Source organism: Armigeres subalbatus, chromosome 1 (assembly GCF_024139115.2).
Source record: "Armigeres subalbatus isolate Guangzhou_Male chromosome 1, GZ_Asu_2, whole genome shotgun sequence".
Taxonomy (NCBI): Eukaryota; Metazoa; Arthropoda; class Insecta; order Diptera; family Culicidae; genus Armigeres; species Armigeres subalbatus.
The window spans coordinates 122575415-122593457 of NC_085139.1; the positions used below are offsets into that span (position 1 = coordinate 122575415).

The window sequence follows — 18043 nt, forward strand, 5'->3', positions numbered from 1 at the left end:
ATGCTGCTTTCGGTAAAAATGATTAGTTATGTACTTCCATTACTATTTATTGCCTCAAAACATTACATAAATACCGATGTATGTCACATAGGCAGATAACTTGTGCTGAAAAAAGCCTAATTCTATCAATTTTTTCCTCACCTAGATATGACTGAGCCTGACACAGGAAATAAGAATCGTATAGCCTCTAATACTAAATAGCGACATTAATTTCACACGATGGGATTTGTTTTCAATCAACTCTACTACGGCTTACGCCGGAATAAAAATCGAAGGTCTAAGATATTTTCATTATTTAATAACGTAGAAAAGTACTATACAGTTTAAGTTAAATAAGATTTGTATTCGACGAGACCCTTCTCAGTGATTCCATCCTGCTTCATATGAAATTTGGTACAGCATAGCCGACCCCAAGAACTGAAAACATCGTCGATCGGTCGATCACATTCAAGACTTGAAGGCAGGAGATGCTCCTTCCTTTCTTCCTTCCTTCTCCCTTACTGATTACTGCGACTTCTGCGACTTGGATTCCTCTGGATCAGGCACTTCGACGTGGTCACTAATCGAAATCGTCAGATGCGTTCCGTCGCCTGTTGGGTGAATATGTATAAAATGCGGCATTAGTTATGTTTCAAATTCGAAGAAGTTATATTGCCAGGAAATGCAAACCCATGTTTATATATATCAACATGGTAAAAAAAATAAATGAATAAGTATTGAATTTAAATATTAGAAAGAGAAAAATATTGTCTTGAAAATGTTACCATATTTTTCAATCGTCCTGCGGACCAGTTCCTTTGATGGTTCCTTCAAATCGTACGCCCATCCGATTTTGGCAAACATGTCCAACCAGAAGGTGGTCACATTAACGGAATAAGCGCCCAGCTCGGCTGCCTTGTAGTCCCATGGAAACACGTGATGATAGTTGTGCCACCCTTCGCCCATCGCCACAATGGAAACGGCCTTGTTTTCCACCGGTCGGATGCGCCTGTTAAGATTGGGATAATTAATGTTTAATTAGTCACTGATTACGCACTGTGTTAAGCATTTAAAGAACACAAAATACAAAAACATAAAATCGAAAGTAAGTACTTACTGATCGTAGGGCCGATTGCCGTAAATGTGCGCGGCGCTATTGACTAGCCATGTGAAGTTCAAGCTGAGCACGTATCGGACGAAGCACTGGCTGAAAAAGGCCATCGAGAATGTTTCGCCGAAAAAGTACCACGGGATGAAGGTTGGCAGCACGAAGCAGAACAGGATCTTCATCAGGACAAAATGCCTGTGGGAGAAGACAATTGAAAAAGGGTGAACGTTAAGGTATGTATGTACAATAGATAGTTGATTCGTCGGTTCAGTAGCTGATGATGATTGGCCATGAAAAACATGTTCGTGGGATGGTTTGACGCATTAATTCAACATTTAACATGATAAAGATAAAGAAGAGAAAAAAAAACTTGTCTAAATAACTTAAAGTGCAATCATGCAAGATGGTTAAGGTGCATTGTGTACAAAGGTAGACAACAATAAGATCCTTTAACGTTCTCCATTCTACTCATTGAGTGAGTCTGAGATGAATCGCAGAATAATTGTGAGGCAACTTTTTTTTCTTATTTTTACGACTTCCTGGTTAGCTGGTTAGTTTACAATTGATCAGTTTGCTTGAGAAACTGCATATGTGACATTTATGATTGAAATGAGATTTTCATATATTCCGAAACCTCGTCCAAAACTACGTATTCTGACAAAAAAGTTTCTGCGAAAATCTTCCGATAATTTCTTATTTTTTGAGAAACTATATAGGAATTTTAACTTTGACGTGCAGTTATGGAGCATTGATTGCAGTTTCCGAACTGTAAGTACCGTCGGGAGTTCAGTTTTGATTCAGAATGATTAATTGCCAATTCGTTCGATAATAGTTTTTTGCGTTTTCTAGGAGTTGTGAGAAATGGACTTATGTATTTTCTCAAACAAATGAATCAATTGCATTAAGATGAGGAACTCAACTAGCAATACCACGCAGATAATGTAGATAATTTATAGGAAAGGCTTGTAGGTAATTACATATATTAAAAGATAGTCAAACCATCTATCAATCTACTAGAATATATACTACCAAGGCACTTCTTTTATCGTGCCGGATGAAGTGCAAAAGCTAAAGTGATTGTGAACTGCAGCAATCTGGAAAAGTGATGTATACGCCATTTTCCAAAACAGGTGTTAGCAAGCAGTACACATCGACCTCTTTAACAGAAAAATTGAAAACATGTATGTTGTAGTTTAACGCATTGGACGTAACATTTGGCAGTGTAGTGATTAATTGCATATTATTCGGCAACCCAGCCGTACGATTTTTTTTTGTTGAAACTGAAAAAAACTGTCATACGAAAGAAATGTCGAAAGAGGATGCGCAATAAGGCCCCTGACCAGATCGTTGGAAACGGTTGAAGTTGGTGCTATTGCCTAAGCCTGGGAAATCACCGGGAGATCCTTCAGCATATAGACCAATTTGGCTACTCGATACAATTGAAAAGTATCATCAATCAAAACATGTGCCATTACACTAGAGTAATTTATGTAAAGGTAATTGTAAACAAATATGCTAGAACAAAACTATTTTAGCTCTCGATATAAAAGGGAGAATCAAGTGCGTACCAATCTTCTCCAAAACTGGGTGGTTGGCGACGCGTCTAACAGCTATGGATATAGCAGAATCGAGACAAGGACTGCTCACTCCGATCTTAGTTTGAATACACTAAAGACGTCATTCAATCAAAATCAGCTTACTATGGAAGTTACTTCCCGCTAAATATAGAGCATCATTAGCCACTCATAAATTAGTTTCGACCATTTAGCAATAAAAGCAATAATCATTAAATTTCGGTGGTAAAGCATGCTAGCTAGCATTCTTAAGAAGCTTAAGAAAGATCAGAGGTGAACCAGCGAAGAGCTGAAAGCCTCTTTAATAAAGAAGAAAAAAAAAAGCTTGAGAATGACGAGGCTCTTGAAAATATTGTGTTGAATCTTGTATACAATTTCGGCACTAAACTTTGAAGCTTTTTTCGGCAATTTGGTGACCGTTTGAAATGGGAAAGGTGGAGAAAATTATTGCATAGACAAACAAACATATCACATAATACTTAGATGAACGGGTCACAACGGTCACATGGTTGGTTGGTCACTCAATAAAAAATATCTTATCAATATTCGGCTGTACACTGCAGAGTTTAAGCCAAACTAAATGAGTAATTATTTTATATGTAGTTTTTAAGTGGGAGTATTAAGGTATACTGGAGGAAGTGGAAGAAGGGGGTAAGTGTAAAATTCGATTCGAAAAATTGTAATTGTACATACATACTTTAAAAACCATGACATTGTGCTGTAATGTTATACACACTTGAACTGTCATTTGGGAAGATCCATTAATTACGTAACTCAAAAATTGACAATTTCCAACTTCCCTCCTCCCTATGTCACACTTTTTGAATGTATCATATAATTTTTTTGTTTGGATTATCACACTTGGGCAACCCCCCTCCCCCTCTAAGCGTTACGTAATTTATGAATGCTCCCTTATATGTTCTCCAGAAGTAAATTTTTGCATTAATAAAATCAATGCTTATTTGCACAAATTGTCCCTTTTACCGAGAATTTGATTCATAGGTGACCATTATAAGACAATTAAACTAATCATATTCAATTCGTAGAGGTTTGTACTAGGAAAGCAAATTTAAAGAATTTACACTTAGTTCTGGTATCAAACACTGCGGGGGAGGTGAGCAATGTTCTGATCACGCAATTTTTGTTTCCTCCCTCTGGGGATAATTTCGATAGCAGTAAACAAAAAAGCCACAAATCGGCCATTTTGGAAGCCACGTGCTTCTTATAGTGATTTTCAAGAGCATGAATTGGAAAAACCATAACACACATAGGGGTGAAACATTGGTAGATCGCTTGTTTAATTGTGTTAAACAATCGACTTATGTTTCAGCACTGTACGAACATAATTAAAACAGATTTGGACCTTGGGAAATGGGTATATTAGTGTACGGTCCCTAACAAGTTTCGCCGTTGAATGCAATTTTTTGCGAACAAAGTGGTTAAGGACAAGTGCTTGAAAATAAGTGATTATTTTGTAGGTGTTTTGCACACACACACATACATACAAGCACGCACACACAGACATCATCGCGGGGGCAGCAGGGACTTTGTCCAAGGGCTTGACGACCCCTCCCCATGGCCACTGCGAGTTAGACCGGGACCATCGTCCCTAACCCCTAATCCCAAGGCGTCAAGCGACCCGTGCCGAGGGAATGCATGGCCAGGGGGGTGAAATAATAAGCTAGGCCTTTAACGGAGCCTGTGGGGTACCTGGACACCCTCCACAGTAATTGTCCCTTACCGCGTCATGCTGGGCTCTGGCGTGGTGGACCTCTTTTCCCGTGCAACTCGTGGGACCACGGAAATGGAAAATGGAAAACCAAGTCAATTCTTCAATTAGTGGTAGTAGTGTAGGCGACAACCCCTTCGCAAGAGGTGGGTTGTTCAGGTCTCCGTCTAGGAGGCCAGAGGCAATAGTCAGCAGCTCGGTGCGCAGCGCCAGCGTGGGTCACTTAACCTTCTCCCAGGCTACGCCGGTAGAGGTTATGGACGGCCCATGGCTTGTGGAGGCGATGAACCGGCCTTCGAGGTGGCGACGGAACAGCTGGACGCCATCATCGACTTTGCGTCATCGAAGCATAATATCAGTAAGGACCTCAAGAGGAGCTTGCTGAAACTTCGAAAGTCGATGTTGGTCGACAAGCTGGAGAGGGCGGTTGGGACGGCCAAGTGTAAACCCGTGAAATCCGTGGAGTCGGGGTCTACCCAGACTGAGACCCAAGGATTCGCGGACTCGGGCAAGGTCGAATCTACTGAGGGCGTGCCAGCGAAGACGGGGGTGCCAAAGTCTACCCAGACTGAGGCTCAAGTATTCGCCGGCACGTCGGGGGTGACACAAAAACTGGGGAGACAGTCTGCAGGTGATGAGCTCCCCGGGGGCCGCTCCAAAACGCGGAGGGTTACTACCCCGAACAATGCTAAGGGGGCTGGGAAGCTGAACCCCGGCCAGGTACCTCCAAAACCGGGGGAGGAAGGACCTGGAAAGGTCCGTCCACCCAGGAAAGACGGTGGAAAGGGGTTACGGCAGGCTGAGAGCTCTCAGCCGCACCAGACCAGGGAAATAGAGGGGGATGACGCCTCCTGGACCCTGGTCAAGAACAAGAGGAAACCGAAGACGTCAAGGGCCGAAAAGCAGGCCCAGGCGAATGAGGGTAGCAAGAAGTCTAGGGTAGGCGCCAATCGCACCAGGGGCGATGCCCTAGTAATCAAAACGGGCGAGGCTAAGTACTCGGAATTCTTGAAGGTGATGAGGAGTGACGTCAAGCTCGGTGAACTCGGCGCCGACGTATGTCGAATAAGAGGACATAGGGCGTGGTAAGGCCACCTGGAAAGCCGGCAATGCGCTTGCACGACACCATGGTGTTCTTCTAAAAACGCGAGTCACGATGTTCGGTGCTGCAAGGACACGCAGCTAACCTCGAGGATGCGTTGTGCACTGCCCCCCTTTGAAGCATTATTTTCTGGTTGTACCGAAGAGACTATGGGCTTGGCGGCAATGGAAACGGTTTAGCGGATCGGGGATGTAGTCCTGCCTCCCTCGTTTGCTGTTGGAGGTGATCCCTAACCCCGCACTTCCTAGACAACCCAGGATATCTGTTGAGCAGATTCCCCCTCCATAGCTTAGAGAGAGAAAAAAAAAGAAAAAAAAACCCACATCATCGCAATTCATTCAACCTAGTCGATTAGTTTATAACACTGTATGTTGCACTCCTCCTATAAAAAATCATCTTTGAGGCGAAAATATAAACTTTACGTGTACTTAGTGTTTGAGAAAGAAAAACGGCCCTTCCTAGCTATTCCAAGAATTCCGTGTGATATATTTCCGTTAATGCAATGAAATTATCGAACAAAAGTTTCTTCTAAAAATTACTATTTTGATTTAAGTTATATGTCACCACTCATCACAATTGAAGGTCAAACTAACTTGGGTTTTCCACTTAGGTCAGGTCAGGATCTAATTTCATAGATTTCAAGCGCTCAAGAGGGTATGAATTACCTCACAGTTGGTACAAAATTGACTGTTTTTTTTTATATTTTTTATAAGTCCATATTGAATGATTACATGTTGATCATTCAAACTGATTTTACACAAATTTAAACATGAACTATCGAATTTTACTTTTCTACCTCCAGTGAACCTTAAATGGAACGAAAATGTGATGAACATATTTTATACATGATTTTTAGTGAGTACTGCAATATAAAAATAACTTTACGGCTAACAAATTAGATGACAGAAATGAACCTATAAAATGTTATAACTTTTCTTGAGGCCCATCATTGAAACCTCTATGTCGTCCCGGCCGTAAACATACCGAAAATTGATAATTTTAAATTCAGCCAGTCGTGTTTCTCCAGTAAGCAGAGCGATTGGACTGTCGTCGAAATTTAGTTTTGCTTTGAGCGGAAAGCAAAACGATCGGCTAATCACCGATTTTTTTTTCTGCAATGTGCGGGTGAGTAAATGAATCAAAAAGTGTAAATTTGTTTCTTGTTCAGTCGTGATTCTCCAGTAAGCAGAGCGATCGGCCGGTCGTAGAAATTTAGTTTTGCTTTGTGCGGGTGAGTAAGTTAATCAGAAAGTGAAAATTTAGTTCGCATCCAGTTGTGTAGTGCGGTCGATAATCAAAATAATTAGCGTTTGTTCGATTGTTTTTGTTTTAATTCAAACTACACGCTATACACGGCAGACCGTTTACCAAAACGAAGCTTACCACACTTCCTACCCCATATATCCGATATCCCAGTGATTTCTCGTGGAAGTGCAGATGACTCGTCGGCTTCTATCAAAGCTAGTATCACGTCAACAATTTCCTACCTATTCCTCAACTGACCTGCTTTCGGACATGGCCGGCGCTGGTATTGCTTATTTTTGGGTCACCAGTTTTTACACATTGAAGATGATATTAGTCCCAAACTTCATCTGTTGGATCTCTGTGTAATTACAGCTTACCTGGCAATAACGGAGTAGTAACCGTGGGCGGTCAATCATGCTCATGCTCAGAAAATGTTCCATAAACTAGTTTTTAGTATTCCGTATGCAGTTCTTTGGCATTAACAACATCCTAGAAATAATTGGAAATTGATTGCGCCAACTTTCATGAATATTTGGTTGATATTTTATTCCATTCAGCCCTTAGAGCCACTTTCAACTGTTGTTTTCCGGATTTCATGTTTACGATCCATTTCTTCAGAACATCCCACAAATATTCGATGGGGTTAAGGACAATCCTTGCGGAATCCAAAACTAAATGCACACGCCTTTTCAAGGACACATTATTCAAAATGGAAGCAACGCACAACTGGCATTTTTATTATTTCACGCATGCTGCGACGCAGCAAAGCTGGAATAATGAAAATGACAGTTGTGCGTTGCTTCCGTATTGAGTGGTGCGCGATTGAATTTAGTTTTGGAATCCGGGAGGTTTGTTCTTGAGTCCATGTGGTACGTTGTAAATAATTTTTGATCACAACTTTCTAATAATTTGATCTCAACTTTCTGAACCTTTTCTCCTTTAGTTCATTTTGTAAAATAGTTCTGATTTTTTTAATTGATTCGGAAATTTAATTTCTCCCTGAATCCTGTGGAAATCGCTTTGGGATGTCCAGCATGTTTTTTTGTGACTTCTTGTGGAATATTTAGCGGGAATTATTTCAAAAATTCAAGGACGAATTTCTGCAGTCATCTCTTCAAGAATTTCCGCCGAAATTTGTACGCGAATTTCTCAAAGTCTTCATTGTTTTTTGTTAGAATCGAAATAGAAAGATTAGTTTTACTGATTTCTTCATAACTAAAGTTCCTGAGGAGTTATCCGAAAATGTTCCTCCCGAAATATCGCGGTAGAATTAAGTTTCTTTAATTTTGAAACATATTTTCTCTAGAGCTCCTGAGAAAATTCTTATTGAAATGCGAAATCTGCATCAAACCAAATAACATTTTTGTGTTTTCAATTGTTGTTCATTATAAGCCCTGTTTCGTTCTAGATGCAACATAAAACCATCAATGCTATTAAAGAATAAACTAATTGTTAACCGGAAAACTTTCAAAAAATGAAGTGATGGTTTTGTCGTTGAAATTGCCGAGGTAGAAAAAGGGCCGGTAAGACGCGTGCGGTAAGACGCGCGGCTACAAAGCAAGACCATGCTGAGGGTGGCTGGGTTCGATTCCCGGTGCCGGTCTAGACAATTTTCGGATTGGAAATTGTCTCGACTTCCTTGGGCTTAAAAGTATCATCGTGCTAGCCTCATGATATACGAATGCAAAAATGGTAACTTGGCTTAGAAACCTCGCAGTTAATAACTGTGGAAGTGCTTAATGAACACTAAGCTGTGAGGCGGCTCTGTCCCAGTGTGAGGATGTAATGCCAATAAGAAGAAGAAGAAGAAGAAAAAGGGATGTTTATGTTCTTCAAAAGAAATTTTTTGTATGTGTAATGTTTCAGAACCGTTGAAAAATGACAAGTGGCCTCCCTTACTTTACAACGATTGTTTTAGTCACCACGACAACGATCATCAATGTGGCTCTTATGGACGAATTAAATAAAATACACATCATTCAAATATACATAAAAGTCGGCATATTCAATTACTTGAAGGATGATGTTCTACATTTTCTGGAGTAATAAACTTATCCGCGAATACTTTTTTTTATAAACTCAAACATATAGGGTATATGACTCAAACCTTTCGGTTTGTTCGGTAAATATTTCGGTAAGTATTTCCACCGACAATTCTGTGAATTACTGATTGAGCACAGTTATCGTTTTAAATATCTATGTATTTCAATATCTATGACCCGACGAACTTCGTTTCGCCTAAAATTGATTTATTCTTTCTTTCCAGTGTAGGGAGGGGTCTTGAATCATCTTAAGAACCTTCCCCGGTCCGAGAAACCCCTATGTACAAATTTTTACGCCGATCGGTTCAGTAGTTTCCCAGTCTATAAGGGTCAGACAGACAGAAATTCTTTTTTATGTATATAGCTTCAATCCCTACCCAAAATTATGGTACAATCTCTGTCAGTCGAAAGGAAAATATATGTTTTGGTGAAAAAAAAAAGTGAGATCTCGTGGGTTTGTTCATGAACGAACCTTTTAACTGTGAATACTTTTTTCCGTCACTGTATGTTTTACGGAAAAACATACTGCCCATGATCGCGTATTTGTAACATTTACATTTTGGTTGATTTTGTAAATCAAATCGTTTGTCAATCCTTACCACAAACTCAATCATTTCCAGCTTACCACTGATAAGCAAGATAGTAAAAACTATTTTACTGTTATGGGCGTTTACTGTTAGGCTTTTTACAAAATGAACAAAAATGCGAGTGTTACAAATATGAGATTATTGGCAGCATACTTTTGAAGATAAACAATAAAGAATGATCCATAAAAAATAGAAAGCGATCCTTATATAACACTAGATTGTTTCGTAAAACGTTACCATAAATCCATACAATAATTTGGTAACCCCTATAAAGAATAATTTTAAGATCCATAATTAAGCTAAAATTTATTTATTATTTGTAAAAATGCTCCGTTAGACACGATCAAGAAAAACAATAAGATTCCTTCCTATTTTCCCATGAATGACAAATTGATTTATAAATGGTTATTTGATTAGCCCACCACTTGCTCACGGCCATGAAACATAACGGATAGCTAGCTCTCTGTCCAACTGATAGTGAATCATGAACTTCTTGACAACCGGCTGATAAACTGATAGCAATATCGTGTTCAACATTGTGTACAATTTTTGGCTCTAAACTTCAATGCTATTTTCGGCAGTTTGATCGAGTTTCGTATTTATACATATCGACGATTTCTATATCATGATTAAAGGTGTTTGTATAGAAGCTTCGTTGAGGTGACACTGTTGCCACATGCTCGAAATATTGAGACTTGTCATTAGGAGCTTTTTGAAAGATCTGTGCGTTGGAAATACGGAATAATTACCCGCTGGTATATTAATTAAATATATCGATTCATAATTTTAGTTTAATGTACTCATATAATGATAATTTTCTCTATTTTCCAGTTGTTACCGTCCAACGATGATAGAGCAAATACCGTCTGCATTTCGAATGAAATGAATAATGCTCAAATTTATTTCAATCGGTAAATCAATCTTGAATGAAATAATTTTTGCCGATTTTATATAATAAGTGAACAAATAAATAAAAGTAGGTGTTTTTTCTCGTATTTCGTTAGCTCTGCAGTTTCGTTTCACCTTTTCCCTAAACTCACGTAAGTTTCATTTCCTTCTAGAGCGAATCAACCGGTTGGAAGCACGTGGCGAAAATGTTGTCATCTACCTCCGCTGAGGTCGCGGTCAACTTCTTCGCACTACTGAACGGTTCGCAATTAAATCGCGCAAGCTTGAATGCCGCCTTGCGTGAAAGTGCAAATTTCGTTTTTGGCAAAATACAGCTTACAGTTTTGACACGTTTTCCACGACGGTGTGACGACACGAAAAGAGGCTCCATGGTTGTGGTATGATGGTGGGATTTAAATTTATAATGAGCAGTCGTTACGAGGCTGGCATTGTTCCATCAGCATCTTATCTGTTTCAAATTAATGTTGATGAGTGTGAATCATATTTCAAATGTGATCAGCTTTTACAAGACGTAACACAGAAGAGGTATGATAAACTGCATATAAGCATTTTTTTCTAATTTGAGTGTTAGGAAGCAAGAGGGCCACGTGGTGAAGTGAGTCGTTGAATGCTTTGAAGGCACTTGCAGTACACCCAACCGGCGGATGTTAGATTTTCTAACAAATCTGTATAAGAATCTACCAAAACCTGTATAAGAACTGGGCATATGCGAAATTGTTAGATTCTTATACAAGTATTGTATAAAAATCCAACAATTTTGTAAGCTTTTCTAACAATATTTGGTTGAGAGCTTACATTTTTTGTATAAGAATCTAACAATTTCGCATATGCCCAGTTATTATACAGGTTTTGTTAGATTCTTATACAGAATTGTTAGAAAATCTATCAACCGCCGGTTGGGTGTATGTATCGCAAATACATTTTGCTAGCCTACGAGAGTCTTGTGAAATGATAACTAAGGTAGTCATTTTAACAAGGTACATTATCACTGTCCATCGTATATTCAACAGTTTCATAATTTCTCCCATTGAATGTCTCTTATAAGTGTCAAGTTTTTTGTAATCGGAAATGCAGTCTTAAAGATCATTTTCGAGCTACAAGGAGATTTTCTGAATGGATCATTAGAGCAACAGGGATCTCTGAAATTTGGTCAATAATTGGTGCAATGATAGTTTCCAAAAATGTAAATAATCCGATCCACAATTTCCAAATAATTTTTGAGAATTTAGGCCATCTGCGAGTTGTGGCGCCTGCCTAGGATGTGGTGGGGTTTGACAGTGGGCCCTGTTAAACCTCTATAAAAAGCTGCATGTATCCGCAAGTAGGCTCCGCCAAAGCGACCGTGTGCCGCTCAAAGCGCACAAGCCCAAGTCCTGATGTTAGGTGGGACGCTAAACAGCCCTGACACGATGGCCCTCCGGCGAGACAGGAGGTTTGCGCAGGCCCAATAAGCCGCCTGGAAAACCAATAATTACGAACAATATAAGAGATAATGCGACTCGATATAAATGGCAAAGACCTAGGCGACGAATAAAGGATCACGATTGGAAGCTTTGAACATGGAACTACAAGTCGCTAGGTTTCGCAGGTTGCGACAGGACAATCTACGATGAATTATATCCCCGCAACTTCGACGTCATGGCGCTGCAGGAGATTTGCTGGACAGGACAGAAAGTGTGGAAAAGCGGGCATCGGGCGGCTACCTTCTACCAAAGCTGTCTGTGGCACCACCAACGAGCTGGGAACCGGCTTCATAGTGCTGGGTAAGATGCGCCAACGCGTGATTGGGTGGCAGCCAATCAACGCAAGGATTTGCAAGCTGAGGATTAAAGGCCGTTTCTTCAACTATAGCATCATCAATGTGCACTGCCCACACGAAGGGAGACCCGACGACGAGAAAGAAGCGTTCTAGGCACAGATGGAGCAGACATACGATGGATGCCCACTTGGGGACGTCAAAATCGTCATCGGTGACATGAACGCTCAGGTAGGAAGGGAGGAAATGTATAGATCGGTCATCGGACCGGATAGTCTGCACACTGTAACGAATGACAACGGCCAACGATGCATAAACTTCGAAGCCTCCCGCGGAATGGTAGTCCGAAGCACCTTCTTTCCCCGCAAAAATATCCACAAGGCCACATGGAGATCACTCAACCAAGAGACGGAAAACCAAATCGACCACGTTCTAATCGACGGTAAATTCTTCTCCGACATCACGAACGTCCGCACTTACCGCAGTGCGAATATTGAATCCGACCACTAACTCGTTGCATTATGCCTGCGCTCAAAACTCTCGACGATGTACAGCACGCGTCGAAGTCGGACGCCGCGCCTTAATATTGGGCGCCTACAAGACGGTAGACTAGCCCAAGAATACGCGCAGCAGCTGGAAGTGACACTCCCAACGGAAGAGTAGCTAAGCGCAGCGTCTCTTGAAGATGGCTGGCATCGCTACCGTTGCACTTGGCACGGTGCCCCCGGATCAGAGAAACGACTGGTATGACGGCGAATGTGAGCAGTTAGTAGAAGAGGAGAATGCAGCATGGGCGAGATTGCTGCAACACAGCACGAGGGCGAACGAGGCACGATATAAACAGGCGCGGAACAGACAAAACTCGATTTTCCGGAGGAAAAAGCGTCAGCAGGAAGATCGAGACCGTGAAGAGACGGAACAACTGTACCGCGCTAATAACACACGAAAGTTCTATGAGGAGTTGAGCCGTTCACGTAAGGGCCACGTGCCACAGCCTGATATGTGTAAGGACATAAACGGGAACCTGCTTACGAACGAGCATGAGGTGATCCAAAGGTGGCGGCAGCACTACGAAGAGCACCTGAATGGCGATGTGGCAGACGAAGATGGCGGTATGGTGATGGACCTGGGGGAACGCGCGCAGGACATAATTCTACCGGCTCCGGATCTCCAGGAAATCCAGGAGGAGATTGGCCGGCTGAAAAACAACAAAGCCCCTGGGGTTGGCCAACTACCAGGAGAGCTATTTAAACACGGTGGTGAGGCACTGGCTAGAGCGCTGCACTGGGTCATTACCAAGATTTGGGAGGAGGAAGTTTTGCCGCAGGAATGGATGGAAGGTGTCGTGTGTCCCATCTACAAAAAGGGCGATAAGCTGGATTGTAGCAACTACCGCGCAATCACATTGCTGAACGCCGCCTACAAGGTACTCTCCCAAATTTTATGCCGTCGACTAGCACAAATTGCAAGGGAGTTCGTGGGGCAGTACCAGGCGGGTTTTATGGGCGAACGCTCCACCACGGACCAGGTGTTCGCCATTCGCCAAGTACTGCAGAAGTGCCGCGAATACAACGTGCCCACACATCATCTATTCATCGACTTCAAAGCCGCATATGATACAATCGATCGGGACTAGCTTTGGCAGCTAATGCACGAACACGGATTTCCGGATAAACTGACACGGTTGATCAAAGCGACGATGGGTCGGGTGATGTGCGTAGTTCGAGTTTCAGGGGCATTCTCGAGTCCCTTCGAAACCCGCAGAGGGTTACGGCAAGGTGATGGTCTTTCGTGTTTGCTATTCAACATCGCTTTGGAAGGGGTAATACGAAGAGCAGGGATTAACACGAGCGGTACAATTTTCAATAAGTCCGTCCAGCTATTTGGCTTCGCCGACGACATAGATATTATGGCACGTAACTTTGAGAAGATGGAGGAAGCTTACATCAGACTGAATAGGGAAGCTAAGCGGATCGGACTAGTCATCGACACGTAGAAGACGAAGTTCATGATAATGAGAAGATAATGTGAGCCACCCACCGCGAGTTGGCATCGGTGGTGACGAAATCGAGGTGGTAGAAGAATTTGTGTACTTGGGCTTACTGGTGACTGCCGAAAATGATACCAGCAGAGAAATTCGGAGACGTATAGTGGCTGGAAATCGTACATACTTTGGAATCCGCAAGACGCTCCGATCGAATAGAGTTCGCCTCCGTACCAAACTGACAATCTAAAAAACGCTCATTAGACCGGTAGTCCTCTACGGACACGAGACCTGGACGATGCTCGTGGAGGACCAACCAATGCTCGTGGAGGACCAACTCAGAGTTTTCGAAAGGAAAGTGCTGCGTACCATCTATGGTGGGGTGCAGATGGCGGACGGTATGTGGAGGAGGAGAATGAACCACGAGTTGCATCAGCTGTTGGGAGAACCATCCATCGTGCACACCGCTAAAATCGGACGACTGCGGTGGGCCAGGCACGTAGCCAGAATGTCGGACAATAACCCGGTGAAAATGGTTCTCGACAACGATCCGACGGGTACAAGAAGGCGAGGTGCGCAGCGGGCAAGGTGGATCGATCAGGTGGAAGATGACTTGCGGACCCTCCGTAGACTGCGTGGTTGGCGACGTGTAGCCATGGACCGAGCCGAATGGAGAAGACTCTTATATACCGCACAGGCCACTTCGGCCTTAGTCTGAATAAATATATAAATCCATTGACTCCATCTAGAAAGGTGGAATAGGTCGGTCATCTAAAAGCAAATTATAGTAGTTACATATAAGTAGTAACATGAATAGTAAGAACTAGACTACTAGACTACTCCGTAATACACCACGAAAAGGTATCTCCAGGAATTTCTCTAGAAGTTCCTCAAAGAATTCCTCCGAAGCTTCTCCAGAAATTCCTCTGGAAGTTCTTCCAGGAATTGCTCCCAGAATTCCACCGGAAGATACTCCAGGGATTTATCCGGAAGTTCTAGGAATGCCACCTAAAGATCCTCACGGCATCCCTTTTTAAATTTCATTAGGTGTTACTCTACAAATGTCTCTGCGAATTCCTTCAAAAGATCCCCTGGGAATTCCGTGAGAAATTTTCACGGATACACTTCCAAAAATTCCATCCGTAGTTGCTTGGAAAAATCCTCTGGGAATTACTCCTGTAATTCTTCCTCTCCCGAAAAAAACTCCCTAAGAACTTATCATAAAATTCGTCAAGAACTCGAAATTTTTAGAATTTTTTACCCAATGAATGTTATTTGTATGCAGTTTAGTTGCTTATGGCTTTATGACCAGCACAACATAATTATAACCTACACCACTTTTATATGGATATTGATCCTCAAACATGGCCATTTTGTATGAAAAACAGTGAAAATGCTATATGTATTTCCTCCTCTCCAGTTCAAGTTATATTTTCTTCCATTGAGGTGTGTATCGAAAGGAAGCCAATAACTACGTCCGCTTTTGGATTTAATATTGCTATCATTTTTCTTCCTGCGATTCCGATTATCCTCCTTTTCCCGTTGCTCAATACGTAAATAACGTACCGAATAGATTATGAAATGAAAAACAAATAAAACGACTTATTTGCTTGTTATTGGCAGGTCAGCTGTAATTACACAGAGAACCAACAGATGAAATTTGCGACTAACATCATCTTCAATGTGTAAGAATTGGTGACCCAAAAATAAGCAATACCGGCACTGACCGTATCCGAATGCTGATCAATTAAGGAATAGGTAGGAAATTGTTGACGTGATACTCACTTTGATAGAAGCCGGCGAGTCATCTGCATTTCCACGAGAAATCTCGCTCAACTTTTCAAAAAGACCTAAGTAACATTTTTTTTCATGAATTAATTTTAGTACTGCAATCAAAAGCTTTCATATTGGTCTGTTGATTCTTCTTCTTCTTCTTCTTCTTCTTATTGGCATTACATCCACACACTGGGACAGAGCCGCCTCGCAGCTTAGTGTTCATTAAGCACTTCCACAGTTATTAACTGCGAGGTTTCTAAGCCAGGTTACCATTTTTGCATTCGTATATCATGAGGCTAGCACGATGATACTTTTATGCACAGGGAAGTCGAGACAATTTCCAATCCGAAAATTGCCTAGACCGGCACCGGGAATCGAACCCAGCCACCCTCAGCATGGTCTTGCTTTGTAGCCGCGCGTCTTACCGCACGGCTAAGGAGGGCCCCTGTTGATTGCACTATTCAAATTATCAAATCATGAGAAAAAATATATTTAGGTCCTTTTGAAAAGTTAAGCGAGAAATCACTTGGATGTTGGATATACAGGGTAGGGATTGTGGATAAACGGTCGGCCGTGTATAGCGTGTAGTTTGAATTAAAGCAAAAACAATCGAACGAACGCTAATTATTCTAATTATCGACCACACTATACAACCGGATGCGAATCAAATGTTCACTTTCTGATTTTACTGAATTTACTCACCCGCACAATGTAGAACAAAATTTCTATGACCGGCCGATCGCTCTGCTTACTGGAGAAACAGGACTGCACAAGAAACAAATTTTCGCCTTCTGATTGATTAACGCACTCGCAAAACGCAGAACAAAATTTCGGTGACCAGCCGATCGTTTTGCTTTCCGCATAAAGTAAAACTAAATTTCGACGACCGGCCGATCGCTCTGCTTAATGAAAAATCACGACTCTCTATTTCATGCTCTTCATCGCGGAAAAAAAATCAACGTGAAAAAATATACAACGAGGTGGCTCTAAACTATTTTTAGATGTTTTTCTTGGTGAAATTTTGTCCATAGCATCAGAGCGTTAAATAGAACGAAATAAGAGGCAAGCCCATCAAAAACTTGAAATAACTTGTTTACCTAGTAATGAAATTTACCCAAAATTTCTTAAAGTACTCACCCAGGAATCCCTTGAAGATTCTTTTATTCCCTCAGAATATCATTAAGAAATTACCCCGGAAATTCTACAATTCTCCAAATTTTTCTTCCACGAAATCTTCCGTAAATTCCTTCAGGAATTCATTCAAATCCCGGCAGTAGCTAGATAAAACAAATGTTAACATTATAAATGTTCTTTTGAAGAAAATGTACGTATCCGAGTAAGCTACTATTTAAATAATCGAGCCTCTTGAAAGGAGCATTCTGAGCCTCTTGAAAGTAGGCTTCCGGGCCTATTAAACTAGACATTCGGGTCTCTTGAAAGGAGTCTTCCAGTGGGGCAGCAGGAACTTTGTCCAAGGGCTTGACGACCCCTCCCCTTTGCCACTGCGGGTTGGACCGAAACCATCGTCCCTAACCCCTAATCCCAAGGCGTCAAGCGACCCATGCCGAGGGGATGCATGACCAGGGGGGTGAAATAATATGCTAGGCCTTTAACGGAGCCTGTGGGGTACCTGGGCACCCTCCACAATAATTTTCCCTTACCGCGTCATGATCGGCTCTGGCGTGGTGAACCTCTTTTCCCGAGCAACTCGTGTGACCAAAATGGAAAACCAAGTCAATTCTTCAATTAGTGGTAGTAGTGTAGGCGACAACCCCTTTGCAAGAGGTGGCTTGTTCAGGTCTCCGCCTAGGAGGCCAGAGGCAATAGTCGGCAGCTCAGTGCGCAGCGCCAGCGTGGGTCGCTTAACCTTCATCTCGGCTAAAAAAACGCCGGTAGGGGTTATTGACGGCCCATGGCTTGTGGAGGCGATTAACCGCAAACGCGATGGGCTTTCGGCCTTCGAGGTGACGACGGAGCAGCTGGACGCCATCATCGACTTTGCGTCATTTAAGCATAATATCAGTAAGGACCTCAAGAGGAGCTTGCAGAAACTTCGAAAGTCGATGCTGGACGCCAAGCTGGAGAGGGCGGTCGGGACGGCCAAGTGTAAACCCGTGAGATCCGTGGAGTCGAGGTCTACCCAGACTGAGGCCCAAGGATTCGCGGACTGGGGCAAGGTCGAATCGACCGAAGGCGTGCCAGCGAAGACGGTGGTACCAAAGTCTACCCAGACTGAGGCTCAAGTATTTGCG

The 18043-nt window shown here is 42.2% G+C and overlaps 1 protein-coding gene across 3 annotated transcripts in view; it reads right to left on the reverse strand.

The window, feature by feature from the left end:
- Nucleotides 1-278: 278 nt before the first annotated feature.
- The window catches only part of LOC134205081 (acyl-CoA Delta-9 desaturase), a 126179-nt gene continuing 108414 nt past the window's right edge, over nucleotides 279-18043 (reverse strand). For all 3 annotated transcript variants that reach the window (XM_062679984.1, XM_062679986.1, XM_062679985.1), the window contains exons 3-5: nucleotides 1097-1282; nucleotides 765-988; nucleotides 279-590 (exon numbers count right to left, since the gene is read on the reverse strand). In XM_062679984.1, the coding sequence (XP_062535968.1) occupies nucleotides 505-590; nucleotides 765-988; nucleotides 1097-1282 (496 nt within the window). In that variant the 3' untranslated portion in view covers nucleotides 279-504. The remainder of the gene's footprint in view (nucleotides 591-764; nucleotides 989-1096; nucleotides 1283-18043) is intronic.